We start from the raw sequence: 19,077 nt of genomic DNA on the forward strand, positions 1-19,077 counted from the left end.
TCTGTGGCCTGTAGTCAGCCCTCTACTGGTGCTTCATGACTGATGGGCACAAACCTCTCTTTGGAAGGGGTTGTGGGTGGCTCAGCTATGTGAAAGGAACCAGGGGTCTCAGGAGCAATGCCAAACTCCTAACGTCCCTTTAGGGTCTCTGGGGTTCAAAAAATGCTCAACAAGTTAACCAGCTGCCTCTCATAGCAGACCGCCCCACAGTAAGTCACATAAAGATATAAGTTATAGGTAGCTGATTAGAAGGCTAAGATAGCTGAAGATAATTAATTGCAGGACATAGAACATTCCAATTTTACATATACACTGAATATGTAACTAATCATCCAGCCTTGTGGGGTGTATTATGCTTTGCTGCAGTTTATCCTGAGAATGTCTGTGGATACTCCTCAATCACTAAATCATAACTTAATTTAAGTACTTAAAGTATTTAAGTACTTAAGTATTTTAATTTAAGTACTTAATTTAAGTACTTAAGTATTTTAAGTACAACTTATTTCCATTGAAATCTATGCCTTGTGACTTTCAATGAGTACTTTTCAGGTCTCATGAAAATAATATAGCACTTGGGGATAAAAATACAGCCTAATATCCCTGCACTAGAGGCCAAGATGGAGAAGACTTCCACAGCCACCATAACATTCCCCTTAGTACTATGGTAGACAGGGAGAAATGCAATCCATACACTGCAGAACACCAGCATACTGAATGTCAGAAACTTGGCTTCATTGAAAGTGTCTGGCAGGTTCCTGGCCAAGAAAGCTACTGTGAAGCTCCCTATGGACAAAGCCCCAAGATATCCTAGGTTGCAGTAGAAAGCTGTGGCTGAGCCCTTGTTGCACACAATCATGATCTGACCATGTTGAGAATGTGCATCTTCATCCACAAAAGGAGGAGAAGTCACCAACAAGATTCCACAGAAGATAATTTGTATAAGTGTGCAAATGGGAATGATAAATTTGGTTGACCCTGATCTAAGAAATCCTCTCATTCTTCTTCCCGGAGTTGTGCTCTTGAAGGCCAGGATAACTGTAATGGTTTTGGCCAAGATAGTAGATACAGCCACTGTAAAAGCAACACCAAATGTGGTCTGCTGCAAGATGCAGGTGGCTGTGTTGGGCTGACCAATGAAGAGAAAGGAGCAAAGAAAGCAGAAGGTGAGGGAGATGAGTAGTATGTAGCTGAGAGTACTGTTATTGGCCTTCACAACAGGAGTCTTTCTGTACTTCACAAAAACCACAAATACAAGTGTGGTGATAGTAGAAAAGCACAGAGTCATGCATGCCAGTGTTATCCCCAAGGGATCTTCATAAGCCAAATATGTCACTGTTTTTTGGAGGCAGTAGGTTCTTTCTATGTTGGCATATTGATTATCTGCACATTTTATACATTGATCAATATCTGAAAAGAAATTTAATGTGGTATAAGAACAACTGCTATGAATTTCTTTCATGTGTCACACCTCTCACACTCACAAAGAAGTAAGCACTGGCAAATTTAAGCCAATTTTTCTTGGGACAATTGAGGGCAATAAATAAAGGGCTACTAATTTGTAGATTTTGCCCCTTTAATTACATTAATGAGTACATTTCTCATTTAGTATCAAGCAAATAAATCAATATTGTCTTCTTTTGTCATGTGTATTCATGACACCCATTTTTATTTCCAAGTTTATATAACATATATATTTTCATGTATATTTGTTATGGTATGGTAATTTAGGCTGAAATTTCACAAAAGCAAGTATTAATTACTCATAGGCTGGTTTTCATAGTTCCTGAGAACCAGGATGTTTTTCTGTCTGTTGGATGTAATTAGTCTTTCATCAAATGTCAGAAGACATCAATTAAATCCCTACAAAACATATGAAGAACTGTGTGACTCACATCATTCAGTTTAAATGCCACACCAAGTAAAAATCTTCCAAGCTTATACTTTAAAAATATCATCTTTTCATGGGTTAATTTTTGTTTTTTTTTTTTTAACTTAGCACAAACTAAATTCAGATTTGAAAAGGGAATGTCAAGAAAGAAAAGGTTTTTATAGGACTGGGTAATAGGCACATTTGTCAGTGTACATTCATAATTACCAATTTTTGTAAGAAAGTCTAGATACTGGTGAGTGGTGTCAGCATGGGAAATAAGTTCTAAGTTATATAAACAAATTAAACAAATGACTTATAAGGAGCAGGGTAGTAAGCATCTCTATAATCTCTGTTTCAGTTTGCACATCCATAGTCCTGCCTTGAATTTTTTTTCTATAACGTCCCTTTATGGTAGACTGTAAACTGTAGGCAATGTAAATTAGTTACTTCCAACATTTCCGTTTTGGTCAAAGGTCTTTTTTTAAAGTAATGGAAAGATGATTACTGCATTACCTTTGGTAGAAGGCATTATCTAACATCAATTTTGATAGAATACAAAGTTATTTTATATTACACCATAGAATCTGTTCATATCCTATAATGTGTTTCATTGTAAAGCATGTAATCTTCAAAACTACCCCAAGTAAGATTACTTGAAAATGATAAAAAAAAAAAAAAATGGATGTTGTATTCCGTGTTTCTTGAGGAGCATGCTCTCCCTAAATATAAATAATAAATATTACCACAGAAAACATTAAATATTTTTATTTTAGTTACAAACAATAGATAAAGCTTGTTCAGCTTCCCAGCTTTCTGTCCCAGCTTTTTAAAGTTACTAATAGTGATTTGGGTAGGAATAAGGCCACATGGTCCGTTTCCCACAAACTTCAATATATTTGACAGTGTCATCTCAATTCAGTTCACATTAGGTGGCCATGGTGATGAGTCTTTATGGGTGCAGTTTCCAATATTACCAGAAGTGTTATATAAACAAACGTCTCCTTTTTTTTTTTTTTTTTTTTTTTTTTTTTTTGAGACAGGGTTTCTCTGTGTAGCCCTGGCTGTCCTGGAACTCACTCTGTAGACCAGGCTGGCCTCAAACTCAGAAATCTGCCTGCTTCTGCCTCCCAAGTGCTGGGATTAAAGGCGTGTGCCACCACCGCCCTTACAGAAAACTTCTTGCTCTCCTGGCACTTTCAATCCTCTCCTACCTCTTCCATAATTTTCCCTGAGCCTAGGGTTTTAGAATGTTTTGTAGATATATCTACCATTCTGACTTGTGTCCACAACTCTGCAGTTTGATTGATTATGTTTGTTTTAATTGAGTACATTTGTTGGCAAGAGAATTTTCATGATGAGGGTTTTGAGAATACACTAATCTGTGCGTATTACCACAAATACTTACAGTTTGATTTTAGAAATTATTAGGTTGGTTTATTAAATTAGTGGTTGTAAATTGTCACACAATAAATATGGTTTTATTATTGCTAATTAGTGAGCTCAGTTTCCAATACCAGGCATATTATCTGTAATGTTGCACATATCTTATATCCAGTTAGGGAGATGTTGATCTGGACAAAGATATGTGTTCTGTTGCTGCATCTTTATGGGGTATAATACCATAATAGTAAATGATGTGGCTCAAACATTTAATTGGGTTAGGACTGTTGGCTGTCTTGCTCCCTTGGAAGTTTTCATAATGCCACCTGGTACCATTAGATATGGTACTTAGGGAGGGCACACTTGTGTTAGTTGTAGCTCAGGTATATCAGGACCCTTCTCTGAAGTACATGGTACTTTCATCAGTAGAGATTTGCCTTCAGACTCTTGGGGAAATAAGGGAAATCAGCAATAATCAATGTATTTTGGTAGTCCTTTGAACAGCACTGATGAACAACTCTAAGAAGTTTTCTCACATCTAATACTGGTGTTTTTATCAGGTGAACTTTTGCTGTAGAATGAATCATTATCATACCAGATTAGTAAAGTTCATTAAAACTATATATGTTGTCTTCATCAAGGAAAAGCATAGCAATTAGTTGTCTAATTCCAAATAGTTAGCTCTGAAAATATATATGCAAGTAACATTATATGGATTGAGAAGGTTATAATTAGTAATTTGTTGTATAAAGGTGTACATATAATCAAGCTTTGAATAATTAAAAAATGGAGGCCATGAACTAGAAGGAGAGAATCAAGGTTTATATGATAGGTTTGGAATAAGAAAATTAAGAAGATAAATGTAATTGTATTTAAATCTCAAAAATTATTTAAAAAAAATTTGTATCTCAACATCTTTTTAATTTTCATAATTTTTAAATGTTATATGAATTGTCATTTTGCCTGTATTTAGGTCTTTGTATGCTACATAACTTTAGGTTCCAAAGAATATGTCATATTGCATTAGGATTGTGGTACATTCATGTATATGTGTATGTATGTATGTATGTATGCACATACACATTTATGTATATGTATCCCTGTATGTATACATATACACATACATTGTATATTTATCCATATACATCATATACATATACACATATACATACACAGATTATCGAGTTCGGAGGCACCCTAGGGAGGGCACGGATCGCAGAGCAGAAGGTAGGAGAACCCGCCCACAGCCCTAGGCCTTGGAAGCACAACTGGCAGTAGAGAGCCCCCCAGAAGGCACCAGGAATCCAGACCTTGCCCCTGCAGAGTACCACACCCCTTCCGCCTCTGGCCCGGATACCAGTGGCTCGAGCAGTCTCCCGGCCAATCTGTTCCCCTCTGGAAACTGAGTCCAGAGGCACCCAAGGGAGTTCACAGGTCACAGACCGAAGAGCTGCAGAGGCACCCAAGAGAGGTCAAGGACCATAGAGCTGCAGGCATCCTAGTGAGGACAGGGCCCGCAGAGCAGCAGAGCAGGGGACACCATATCCCGACGCATCCTAGAGGAGCAACTACATTCAGAACAGCAAACACCTAGCTGGTCTACCACTGTGGAGACTCCATATCCATGTCCAGGATCTAAAAATGGAAGTAGAAGCAATAAAGAAATCTCAAAAGGAGACTGCTCTGGAGATAGAAAACCTAAGAAAAAGACCAGAGGTCATAGATGCAAGCATTACCAACAGAATACTGGAGATAGAAGAGAGAATCTCATGTGCAGAAGACACCATGGAAAACATTGACACAACTGTCAAAGAAAATGCAAAATGCAAAAAGCTCCTAACCCAAAACATCCAGGAAATCCAGGACACAATGAGAAGACCAAACCTAAAGATAATAGGTATAGATGAGGGTGAAGACTCCCGACTTAAAGGGCCAGTAAGTATCTTCAACAAAATTATAGAGGAAAACTTCCCTAACCTAAAGAAAGAGATGTCCTTAAATATACAAGAAGCCTACAGAACCCCAAATAGACTAGACCAGAAAAGAAATACCTCTCGTCACATAATAATCAAAACATAAAATATACAAAACAAAGAAAAAATACTAAAAGCAGTAAGGGAAAATGATAAAGTAACATATAAAGGCAGACCCATAAGAATTACACCAGATTTCTCACCAGAGACTATAAAAGCCAGAAGATCCTGGACTGATATCATACAGGCCCTAAGAGAACACAAATGCCAGCCCAGACTACTTTACCCAGCAAAACTCTCAATCAATATTGATGGAGAAACCAAAATATTCCATGACAAATCCAAATTTACACAATATCTTACCACAAATCCAGCCCTTCAAAGGATAATTGGTGGAAAACTCCAACACAAGGAGGGAAACTACAACCGAGAAAAAGCAAGAAACTAATCTTCTAACAACCCTAAAAGAAGGTAGCTATACAAACATAATACCACCGCCAATAACAAAAATAACAGGAAACAACATTCATTTTTCCTTAATATCTCTCAATATCAATGGACTCAATTCTCCAATAAAAAGACATTGACTATCAGATTGGATACATAAACATGACCCAACATTCTGCTGCATACAGGAAACACACCTTTGTGAAAAAGACAGACACTACCTCAGAGTAAAAGGTTGGAAAACAATCTTCCAAGCAAATGGCCCCAAGAAACAAGCTGGAGTAGCAATTCTAGTATCAAATAAAATCGTTTTTCAACCAAAAGTAATCAAAAAAGATAAAGAAGGACACTTCATATTCATCAAAGAAAAAAATGTACCAAGAGGAACTTGCAATTCTGAACATCTATGCTCCAAATACCAGGGCACCCACATACATAAAAGAAACTTTACTAAACCTTAAAGCATACTTTGCACCTCGCACAATAATAGTGGGAGATTTCAACACCCCACTCTTAGCTATGGACAGATCATGGAAACAGAAACTAAACCGAGACACAATGAAACTAACAGAAGTTATGAACCAATTGGACTTAACTGACATCTATAGAACATTCCATCCTAAAACAAAAGAATATACCTTTTTCTAAGCACCTCATGGTACCTTCTCCAAAATAGACCATATAATTGGTCACAAAACAGGCCTCAACAGATACAAAAAGATTGAAATAATCCCTTGTACCCTATCAGACCACCATGGACTAAGACTTGTCTTTGACTTGGACAAAAACAACGGAAAGCCCACATACACGTGGAAACTGAACAATGCTCTACTCAATGATAACTTGGTCAAGGAAGAAATAAAGAAAGAAATTAAAGACTTTATAGATTTTAAATGAAAATGAGGACACATCATATCAAAATTTGTGGGACTCCATGAAAGCAGTACTAAGAGGAAAAATCATAGCTCTAAGTGCCCACAAAAAGAAAATGGAAAGAACGTACATTAATAAATTGACAGCACACCTGAAAGCGTTAGAACAAAAAGAAGCTAATATACCCAAGAGGAGTTAGACGACAGGAAATAATCAAACTCAGGGCTGAAATCAACCAAGTAGAAACAGAAAGAACTATACAAAATATCAACAAAACCAGGAGCTGGTTCTTTGAGAAAATCAACAAAATAGACAAACCCTTAGCCAGACTAACCAAAGGGCGCAGAGTCAGTACTCAAATTAATAAAATTGGAGCTGAAAAGGGAGACATAACAACAGAAACAGAGGAAATTAAAAAATCGTAGATCCTATTACAAAGGCCTATACTCAACATAATTGGAAAATCTGGATGAAATGGACACTTTTCTAGATAGATACCAGGTACCAAAATTAAACGAGGAGCAGATAAATCATCTAAACAGTCACATAACCCCTAAAGAAATAGTAGCAGTCATTAAAAACCTCCCCACCAAAAAAAAGTCCGGGACCAGATGGTTTTAGTGCAGAATTCGATCAGACCTTCCAGGAAGACCTAATACCAATTCTCTTCAAACTATTCCACAGAATAGAAACAGAAGGAACAATACCCAATTCGTTCTATGAAGCTACAATTACGCTCATACCTAAGCCTCACAAAGACCCAACGAAGAAGGAGAACTACAGACCAATCTCTCTTATGAATATCGATGCAAAAATACTCAATAAAATTCTTGCAAACCAAATCCAACAACACATCAAAGCAATCATCCATCATGATCAAGTAGGCTTTATCCCAGGAATGCAGGGATGGTTCAATATTCAGAAATCCATCAATTTAATCCACTACATAAATAAACTCAAAGAAAAAAAAAAAACACATGATCATCTCACTAGATGCTGAGAAAGCATTTGACAAAATACAACATCCCTTCATGTTAAAAGTCTTGGAAAGATTAGGAATTCAAGGCCCATACCTAAACATAGTAAAAGCAATATACAGCAAGCCAGTAGCCAACATCAAACTAAATGGAGAGAAACTTAAAGCAATCCCACTAAGATCAGGGACCAGACAAGGCTGCCCACTCTCACCCTACCTATTTAATATAGTACTGGAAGTCCTAGCTAGAGGGATTAGACAACAACAGGAAGTCAAAGGGATACAAATAGGAAAGGAAGAAGTCAAAATTTCACTATTTGCAGATGATATGATAGTATACTTAAGTGACCCTAAAACTTCCACCAGAGAACTCCTAAACCTGATAAACAACTTCAGTAAAGTGGCTGGATATAAAATCAACTCAAACAAATCAGTAGCCTTCCTCTACTCAAAAGATAAACAGGCTGAGAAAGAAGTTATGGAAATGACACCCTTCACAATAGTTACAAATAATATAAAATATCTTGGAGTGAATCTAACTAAGCAAGTGAAAGATCTGTATGACAAGAACTTCAAGTCTCTGAAGAAAGAAATCGAAGAAGATCTCAGAAGATGGAAAGATCTTCCATGTTCCTGGATTGGCAGGATTAATATAGTAAAAATGGCCATCTTGCCAAAAGCAATCTATAGATTCAATGCAATCCCCATCAAAATTCCAAATCAATTCTTCATAGAGATAGAAAGAGCAATTTGCAAATTTATTTGGAACAACAAAAAACCCAGGATAGCGAGAACTATTCTCAACAACAAAAGAACTTCTGGGGAATCACCATCCCTGACCTCAACCTATACTACAGGGCAATAGTAATAAAAACTGCATGGTATTGGTACAGAGACAGGCATGAAGATCAATGGAATAGAACTGAAGATCCAGAAATGAGCCCACATACCTATGGTCACTTGATCTTTGACAAAGGAGCTAAAACCATCCAGTGGAAGACGGACAGCATTTTCAGCAAATGGTGCTGGTTCAACTGGAGGTCAACATGTAGAAGGATGCAAATCAATCCATTCATATCTCCTTGTACAAAGCTCAAATCGAAGTGGATAAAAGACCTTAACTTAAAACCAGATACACTGAAACTAATAGAAGAGAAGTTGGGGAAGACCCTTGAATACCTAGGCACAGGGGAAAAGTTCCTGAACAGAACACCAATGGCTTATGCTCTAAGATCAAGAATTGACAAATGGGACCTCATCAAATTGCAAAGCTTCTGTAAGGCAAAGGACATTGTCAATAAGACAAATCGGCAACCAACAGATTGGGAAAAGATCCTAACCAATCCTACATCCGATAGAGGGCTAATATCCAAGATATACAAAGAACTCAAGAAATTATACTCCAGACAACCATATAACCCTATCAAAAATGGGATACAGAGCTAAACAAAGAATTCTCAACAGAGGAAACTCGAATGGCTGAGAAGCACCTTAAGAAATGCTCCACATCCTTAGTCATCAGGGAAATGCAAATCGAAACAACCCTGAGATACCACCTCACACCAATCAGAATGGCTAAGATCAAAAACTCAGGTGATAGTAGATGCTGGCGAGGATGCGGAGAAAGAGGAACACTCCTCCATTGCTGGTGGGATTGCAAGCTGGTACATCCACTCTGGAAATCAGTCTGGGGTTTCCTCAGAAAACTGGACATAGCATTACCTGAGGATCCAGCTATAGCACTCCTGGGCATATACCCAGAAGATGCTCCAACATATAATAAAGACATATGCTCCACTATGTTCATAGCAGCCTTATTTATAATAGCCAGAAGCTGGAAAGAACCAAGATGTCCCTCAACAGAGGAATGGATACAAAAAATGTGGTACATCTACACAATGGAGTATTACTCAGCTATTAAAAATAATGAGTTCGAGAAATTTTTAGGTAAATGGATGGATCTAGAAATTATCATCTTGAGTGAGTTAACCCAATCCCAAAGGAACACACAGGGCATTTATTCACTGTTAAGCGGATGTTAGCCCAAAAGCTAGGATTAGCGAAGACTCAAACCGCAGACCACATGAAGCTCATGAAGAAGGAAGACCAACAGGGGATGACTCAGTTCTACTTAGAATGAGTAACAAAAATGCTCAAGGGAGCAAATACGGAAACAAAACATGGGACAGAAACTGAAGGAGGGGCCATCAGGAGACCATTCCACCTGGGTATTCATCCCATGTACAGCCACCTAAGCTGTACATCCACTGTTGTGGATGGCTGGAAGTGCATAATCTGAGGAACATGATATAGCTGTCTTTTTAGAGGTCTGCCAAAGACTAACACACTCAGAGGACGATGCTCACAGTTAACCACTGATATGATCAGGGGTTTCCCAATGGAGAACTTAGAGAGAGGACTGAAGGAGCAGAAAGGGTTTGTGACCCCAGGAGGAAAGCAACAATACCAAACAACCAGAGCCCCCCAGGGTCTAAACCACCAGCCTGGGAACACATAGGGAGGGATCCAAGACTCCAGTGGTATATGTAGGGGAGGATGGCCTTGTCGAGCATAGGTGGGAGAGGAATTTCTTGGTTCCATAAAAAATAAACACAGAGTGGGGGGGGAGAATTTGAGGGTGGGGAGGGGATAGTGGGGGTGGGTGGGTGTGGTCACTGCCTCATAGAAGCATGAGGAGGGGGACAGGATAGGAGGTTTTTGAGTGGTGGGAGGAAGTGGGGTAAGGGGATAAAATCTGAAATTAAATATTACAACCAATTTTAAAAAGGGGAAAAAAAAGAAAAGTTGTTAGAACCAACATCTTTAAAAAATGTCAGCCCCCTGGGGGCAGGGAGGAAATTTTTTTTCTTGATACTAAAACTTGTTCTGAGAATTGTATATTGCAGAATACACAGCCGTGGTGTATCTACTCATCAAGCATACTGAGCAGACCTGCCCAAACCTCTGATGTCCTGGAATTCCATCTGGATTTAGTGAAGACACAGCATCAGAGGCTTATCAACTTACTCTTCCCCCCACCCCTCTTCTAATATCTCAACGCCCCTAATCAGCTTGAAAAAGTTAAAGAAGAGTCAACCCCTATTCCCTGGGCTTGGGGACTAATGTGGTTAATAATGATCTGTCTTTCTAGGGAAAAGTAGTGGTTTTGTTGGAACAGGGAGGATTAGCTAGGACTTATTGCATAGCCATAACCTATTGGTAGAAATCTGTATAATTATTATCTAGATGAAGTTATAATTTCTTAAATGGTACAAAATTTACTTTGATTTCAAATTTAAGGTTTTCATTGGTACGAGCCTCTTATTAATATAAAAGTGAGATGAATATTGATACTCACTCTCATGGGCATTGTGCCTGTATAACACATTTAGGAATACAAGGCCTAGACCCAGTCCTTCTTTAACTGTTTTAACTGATTTGGGATGGTTAACCTATGAGTTAAGGGACTATAGCAAATTCATGGCTTTGATTTATTGTTAGGAGGTTTCCCATATTTTATTTAGAAATAGCTGAGAGGAGTGAACAGACAACAGTCCAGGTTACCTTACATGGATAGCTGGTTTTCAAAACATCAGAAGTCCACAGAATTGACGCTACAAATATTTATATATGAATGTCCATTCTGATTAGAGACCTGTCTGCTCCTGACAGCTTCCTGTTGTGGATTCTAAGAAGAAACTGAGCATCCTTGGAGTTACTCCAGTTGTGTGGTAACAGCCACTAGGCAAGAATTGCCTCTTTCCATCTACAGACAAATTACTGTCCAGAAAAGGACACATATGCAGAATAGTTGACTGATTATATCTGCCTAGACAGAGTAATCAGCCCTTAATAATCCTGCATCACTAAGGTCTGTCAGATGACTCTGGGCCAGAAGGCTGAAGATTTGATGCTCCAACGTTAGGTAGTATAGGGGCTTTCCAGGTGTTCAGCGGTCTCTATTAATTGGCTAAGTTTTAGAAGCTATGTTTAGTGCTTCCCAAAATTTCAGTTAACTCAGTCATTCTGGATTTCTGACGGGGTTGAAGACCTATAGTCTCATATCCAATCCTGGCTATTTACTTTGAGAGAAAAGATCTGAGTGGATGGTTTTCAGCTGACATTCATTCTAAAGCCAAAAGAAAAGCCAGGATCAAAAGTAAGTGTTTTAGTTAGAAGAGATGACAGAGGTTCTGGTTAGTCAACAAAATGTTGGACTGGGTATTAGGACTATCTTGTACCCCACTGGTACAATTAGGAATAAGTATGCTCTAATTGTATTTTGAGAGAAAAGTTTTACATTAACAGGAAGAGTGATATGTAGGAGGAGCTAAGTGGGAAGGAGTATTGAGAGGAAGAGATGGAGTAAGGAGAGAAGATGAAGGAGAGGAGAAGCTAGGTGATGAGAGAGAGAAAGAGAGAGGGGGCATGGAGGCAGATGTTCACAGGTCTCCACCAGTCAAAGATAGTTTTTATATCTAGGTTGGGTATTGGGTTACGCTTCTGATTGAGCATTACCAAACTTATAAATCCTTTGATTAACATTTTAAAAAATTGTATAAAAGCAAAAAGGAAAGGGGGGGCATGGGACAGGGGTTTTTCTAGGGAGGGGAAATGGGGAAAGGGGATGGCATCTTAAATGTAAATAAAATATTAAATAAAAAACATACACAAATTATCTATCATTTATCTATCTATATATCTGTCATCTATCTTGTTCTTTTCGGTGACTTTCCTAAATAATTATATGCATTTTTGACATCCCTAACCCTTTTCATTCATATCCAACACCTTCGCTATTATTCTCAAAACTGGTTTTCTAACTAGCCCCTCAGAAAACAGATATACAAGGAAAACTGACTCATGCTACACTGCCAATTTCATCTCACTTAAGGGTGTGTTTTCATGATCCAGTAAGTCAATCATTCAAGGAATTTGCCTGGCTTGATCTTTGTTTAACTGTGTATACAGTCCCAGTTGCTTTGTGAACATGTATGTATCAGTAACGTCACATTGGCTTATGTGAAAATAGAATAGAAAAGAATCAGCTGTACTTCTGTAATTATGGGTATATGTGTAACATCAGGAAGGATTTATTACTATGTTTATTTAATAAAATGAAAGTACAGTATTTTCCCTAGACCAGCTACATACTTTATCCAAGACAATTGTACCAGATATTTGTTATGGGGTTTTAATGAAACAAGAAGGTGGTTGGTCATTTCCCAAAGTATTGTATGTCAGTGAGCATAACATCTGAGGACAGTCATTATTTTACCACAAAATGTTCAAAGATAGTTATGTGTTGGGTGACACTATTCCTTGGTAGACATATCCTCACTCCAGATAAGGATCCTATAGAAGACTAATGTAAGGATACCATCAAAATATAATTTTTAAAGTCAGTGAGCTTTACTCAGGAAACTTACAGGAATTATTTTTATGGGAGAAATAGGAGAAAATAATACTTATGGTAGGCTGAATGAGAATGGCCCCTATAGGCTCCTATATCAGAATCCTTGGTTTGTGTTGTGAAAATATTTAGGTTTATGAGATTTCAGATTGATGGCTGAAGTGTGCCAATCTGATGAATATTTATAAGACCAACTATGCCATATTCTCACTGTCTCTCTGTCTCTCTGTCTCTCTTCTAACCCCTCACACCCAGTGAATCACATATAAGCTCTCACCTATGTCTCCAACAATGTGTCAGCTAGTTTATTGTCTGACTCCCAAACATGTTGGTCATAAACACTAACGTCACCTACAAACATGATGCCAAAATTAAATGATTCATAAGTTGCCTTATAAATGAATTTTCATAGCACTAGAAAAGTGGATAAGAATTTTCTCATGGAACTCCATCATTACAAGCCCACCCCAAGAGGAGTGATGGCTCACAAAAGCAAGGAACTTGAATTTTATATCATAAATTTCAGGCAGCTTCATCTCAGTCATCTTGGATAATCACTTTTCTGTGCAGCTTCTTTTGTCTTTTAGTTTCTCTCCATATTCCTCCCTGTTTATATTTACTTTCAGATGGAGATTTCTAATGTATTTGTTAAGATTCAGGAAATTCCAGAAACCTTTTACTTTACATATTGAACTTAAGAAACTTTTTGTGGGATAGGAATTTTACTGCCTTTATATCATCCTATATCTTTCTGCTCTTTATTATGGAGAAAACAAATACATAACACTAATAATGATGATAATTTTTCTTCCAGTATTGTGTATTGAAAACTTCCTGTGTCATCTTGTTAGTAGGGAAAGAACTTCAAAGTCAATTTTTGCTTGCCTCCTCTATGTCTCATATCTCACGCTTATAGTCACTACCATCAAGTTCACGAAAATGACCAAAACCTGAAAAATTCACTTGTAATTTTCGAGGTTCTATAAGGGATTCCACTGACCAAACTGTTGAAACAACAAAAAAAAAAAGTCCATACTTGTTTACTTTTTTATTAGACAGCCTGTGATGAATCAGGAAGGTGTTTCCCCATACTGGTTTATTACACTGAAACTCTCTCTAAGTCTGTAGCCTACAGTTCATGAGCTTCTACTGGAATATGGTTCTCCAGAACTTTGTCAAAAACTTATTGTGTTATTTATAACTTCCTGTGTTATACCTCTCTAATCTGCTCATTAATTTCTGACCTTGCACAGTATTTCTTGCTTCATCACTCCATTATTTAACTTCATTTCATTGACACTCTGTCCCCTATTTCCCAAAAACCTCTTCCTCACTGAATCTCCCTAGTTGCATGACTTCTATCGGAACTCTAAATTGAAATTTTATCTAAAGTTTCAATGATACGTGTGTGTGTGTGTGTGTGTGTGTGTGTGTGTGTGTGTGTGTGTGTGTGTATGGATGTGTATGGATGTGTATATGTTTGTGTGTGTCTCTGTTTGTGTTTGTATTGTTTTCTCTATCTCTTCTTTATCTTCTCTATTTATCATCATCATCTATCATCTTTATATCTATATATGTAAGAAAGAATCTCTGACATTTGTATTACATTATCTGTATAAGTTCACCCGGAGAATACGTTTTCCATCCATGTAACTGAGAATTTTTTATTAACCATATAATCCTTTGTTGCATATATGTATAAAACCATATTATGTATTCATCAATTAATGAATAAACAGAATGTTTTCTTTGCTGGACTATTGTGAGTAAAATGGTAATGAAAATGTATGACCAAGTGTACTTGCTCTAGGGGATGGAATCTGTGGGTCGGATTGCTTTTGGTGGAATATCTATGTTTATTCGAGAGTGGGAGAAGGTAGACAGAGAAGTAAAGGAAGGGAAGCAGATGGAATTAGAGAAAGTGAAAATGGAGCAGAATGATGTGGCCAGTAGACACTACAAGTAAAAATGGGTCTCATAGCTGGGGAATAAATTACTATAGTAATAGATCTGCTCTATCTAGGCATATAGCTCATGAATATAATAACTGAGTTGTGTGTATTTATATGGATTTATTGTAATTGGAAATTACTGCAAGAATCTTTTTTATGGCTTTTACTTCAATACACAGATGACAAACAGAAGTTGGAACCTAGCTGAAATGCATACACTTGCCTGTTCCATTGGAGATTTCATTTTCTGGGCAGAGGGTGCAATCAAAACAACATAGAGCCTTGCCATCCTGAAGAGATTTTCTGAATCCAGGTCTACAACTTTCACTGCATACAGACATGGGAGTCTAACAAAATAAGAGATATCAGGATATATAAGAATTAATTTGGTAACTGAATTTCATTAGGCTATTAGACTTTTGATGAAACCTACACTAGTTAATTGATGAGATTATAGATAAATGATATAACAGGATATATATAGTACACATAAATATACATGCAAAAACATAATGTTTAGCATTGTGAATACACATGGAAGTATGTGTTAAATCTTGGTAATGAAAAATGTACAAATAGAATACTTGAATGTGGGAAATGATTTGTAAATGCAGCACTAAAGGCATCTTTTAACTCTGGAGAAGGATAAGCCTAAGCAAAATTGAGAGTCCACCCACCTGTCCCAGTCCTGTACTCCACTCTATACTTTCCTCAGATAATGACAATTGTTGACCAGGTGGCAAATATGGAGAAAACATTCCTACTTTTACTTTATGTCCAAGACCTTGTGGAAAATTCCAGAAGTTCAGAATGTCATATTCTACATACAATTTTTTTGAAGGATTCAGTGTTACTAGGTCTCCACTTGGATTCATGAATTGAATGGTCTTCAGTAGGTGGTTTAACTAAGTGAGATGCATGATTTGTGATAGGCATGGTCATTGTTAAGACAAAAAGTAAAATTATGCCATTTTGTTTATTTTATTAATATCTAGATCAAAATAAAGCATCATTACATGTATAAAACAAAAAGAATACTAACAATAAAGTAACATCATAATCAGCCTAATAATATGTGAACAGACTTTTCAGATAAATCCAAAGTTGTTAATCAATCTACTAGTTTTTAGCACCAATTAGCAAAATTTATGATGTTTAGTTTTAATTGTGACCCTGAAATTTCTACAATCATCTAGGCACAAGGACTCAGTTGAAAACCTGTAAAGCATAATTAGGGCTCTGAGCACATCTATGAGAAACTTTCTAACTTGGTTTAATTAAGGCATAAAATCCACTCTGATTTCAATCAGGTTCATTTCCTGAGCAGAGCCATGACCAAATATATTGGAGTGAGTCAGCTGAGCAATAACATATTCATTGCTCCCTGCTCTTGGTGGATGTTAATATGGTGAGCTGCTTCAAATCTCTGCCAATTTGATTTCTTCCAAGTGAGGACTTATAAACCTGTATCATGAGTAAAATAATCCCTTTCTCATTGGAAGGGGAATTTGTGCACACATTTTATTACACCAAATGTAAATAAAACAAAAATAGTATATATATATATATATATATATATATATATATATATATATATATATTAGACATAGTTATCTTTTATGTTTTAGAATTGTTTTATTTGATGGCACAATGCAATATTTATGGCCTTGAATTGTCATTTCATGCCATGTTCATATTTAAGAACTTCCTGCAAAGAGATTACAGATTCCAGTTGAGGTCCTTAGTATAGTAGGAAACAGTTGGCCTTTTTCACTTAAACATTTTTCCTGTGCTTTTAATATTTTCTTCTCTGATGTTGGCATCTTAATTATGATTTTTACACAGGTCAACATTTTTCTTTAAGCATAAAACAATCTACAAAGCATCTTTTTTGAAAAAGAATTCCAAGGTACTTGTTGAGAGCATTTTTGATGACATTTTTAAAAGTTAACTTGGTGACATAGATTCAGAATACATAGGAAAAGACATTACCTTCCAGGAAGCAAATTTCATTCTTCTGCGATTTTTCATTCCATGTATGTCTACTTGGTGTATAAGCATCTTGTGAAGTGTGTGGGCTACAGCATACACAGCATTATATATATGGTAACTGCCATCAGTCATTGCCATGTCAAAGTGATACCAAGGTAAAAATTCTAAGGAACCTCTAGAAGAACAATGTTTTAAAGATTTACACGTAACATTAGATATTGCACAATTAAAGTAAATCTCCCACAACCTTGCAAGAAAGATGTCATCTGGGTATTTGGAAGGGCTCACTGCCTTTACAAACTCTTTAAAAGTAGAAATCTCGCCATGGTGTTGTGAAAATATGAGAGTTCCATGGAATGAGTCAAGAATGAAATGTCTCATAGCACTGATGACTTCCCATTTTGAAGTAGTGACCCAGATTCTCCATGGAAATATATGTTCCCATCTTCTAAAGAGCACACCTAAAGAAGAGTCAGTGTTACCATAAATGATAACAACTTTTACTGAGTTCCTCACAACTGGGCTATTATAGACATCAAATTCTGTCATACTGAACATATGTCCAACTGAGATCATTTCCATAAAAGCCACACAAACTCCATTTCTTTCCATCTCTGGTATCAACTCTGAGACAAAGTGAACACCTTTCTCATCATCTGAGAAGACTAACCCAACCCAATTCCACCTGAAATGGGTAATTAATGAGACCATGCCTAAGGCCAGAGAAGAGTCCTTGGAGGCCATCTGATACAGAGATGGAAACTTCCCAGGATCATTCATACTTGGTTCAAAATGTCCAAAGGTGAGCTGAAAAAGAGAACAAGGATTTACATGAAAGAGGAGTTTCAGAAATTATAGAATCAATGAGTGTAAAACAGTAACATAAATTCATAGAAAGTCTAATTTGTATTTAGAGTAAACGGTAATATTGAAGACCAGTTTAGAAAATTATTTAAAATATTCACACATATCATAAATACTTGTGAGGTTATCCTGCAATTATTATATTTGTCAAACCAAAAAATATAGTTACACCAACAATATCAGAGCATGTAGCTCATGTACTTTATAATATTGTTATTGGTTGTTTGTATGAATGTGCATAAAAATGTGTGAAGGGAAGAAGTGTGTGTTGGGTGTCCTTTTCTTTCCTCCACTTACTCATTCTTGAAGCAGAATCTCTCTCCATCTCTGGATTTCATACTTTTTTCTGTATGTTATACCATCATGGGAACATAAGTGGTGCTGGCCTCTAAATTTCTATCTTCTTGATTTTACAGAATGCATTCTTGAATCCTGGACCATAATCAAGCCCAAAATGTTATATTTTGAATCATACAGAATCAACGTTTCCCCCACTTATGTTGATCCTTGGTATTCAAATGTTATCATCAATGGAGAATGCTTTAATTGTTCCCATCCATATAATCTCACCTGTGGATGTTTATATAGTTCCAGCAATGTCCCAATTATGGAGGAAATTTCCCATGTTGTTCCTGTGATTACAGCCACAGATTTTTCATCACTTTTGCAGTTGTAGTTTGGCAAGGTTTTGACCTGCCCTGTGAGCCAAATAAGGAGATTTTCCATTGTATCCTCTTGACTTGACCCAACAGTGTAAATACTGTATCCCAGAGACATGTTAGGTAAAATGAGGGCATTTGTATTGATCTCCTCGATGGCAAATTTCAAAGCGATCACAAATTGGTAGTTGTTGAGACTGATCCTGTGTAGCAGACATGAAACATACTATACAACAATTTTCCATCACCATTGACTTCAAACTGAATATAATAACTGTCATTCACTGAGCAACAGCTCCCACTCACAGCTTCCATGTTAGAACTGTACCTTGTTATTTGATACAGCTACAACAAAATATTCTTGTAGACATCAGTAGGTCTGTTTGTGGTTATGTTTAACTGCTGATACCTAATCTAAGGTCATTTTCAAAATTTGATCACTTCCTTCATGTATTTACATTATGCTCACAGAGGAAGAAGACTATCTTCTAATAATGAAGCAGGCAGTCAGCGAAAATGATTTCATGCTTTTAACTTTGAATGGCCTGTCCTTCACAAAAGTGAAAAAATATTTTTGTATGGTTCTTGGAAGAGTGATTAATATCCTGTGGATTGGCAGACCAAATCAAGAATTTCTAAGGGGCCATGATCACAGATTTTGTCAGTAATAGTCTGTAA

The 19,077-nt window shown here is 36.8% G+C and overlaps 1 protein-coding gene across 1 annotated transcript in view; it reads right to left on the reverse strand.

Moving 5' to 3' along the window:
* Positions 1–499: 499 nt before the first annotated feature.
* Positions 500–19,077, reverse strand: part of LOC117722660 (vomeronasal type-2 receptor 116-like) — a 29,527-nt gene continuing 10,949 nt past the window's right edge. The window contains exons 2-6 of the mRNA XM_034521917.1: positions 18,311–18,602; positions 16,877–17,683; positions 15,562–15,789; positions 15,102–15,231; positions 500–1,407 (exon numbers count right to left, since the gene is read on the reverse strand). Of these exons, the coding sequence (XP_034377808.1) occupies positions 500–1,407; positions 15,102–15,231; positions 15,562–15,789; positions 16,877–17,683; positions 18,311–18,602 (2,365 nt within the window). The remainder of the gene's footprint in view (positions 1,408–15,101; positions 15,232–15,561; positions 15,790–16,876; positions 17,684–18,310; positions 18,603–19,077) is intronic.

Source organism: Arvicanthis niloticus, chromosome 17 (genome assembly GCF_011762505.2).
Source record: "Arvicanthis niloticus isolate mArvNil1 chromosome 17, mArvNil1.pat.X, whole genome shotgun sequence".
NCBI classification, from domain to species: Eukaryota; Metazoa; Chordata; class Mammalia; order Rodentia; family Muridae; genus Arvicanthis; species Arvicanthis niloticus.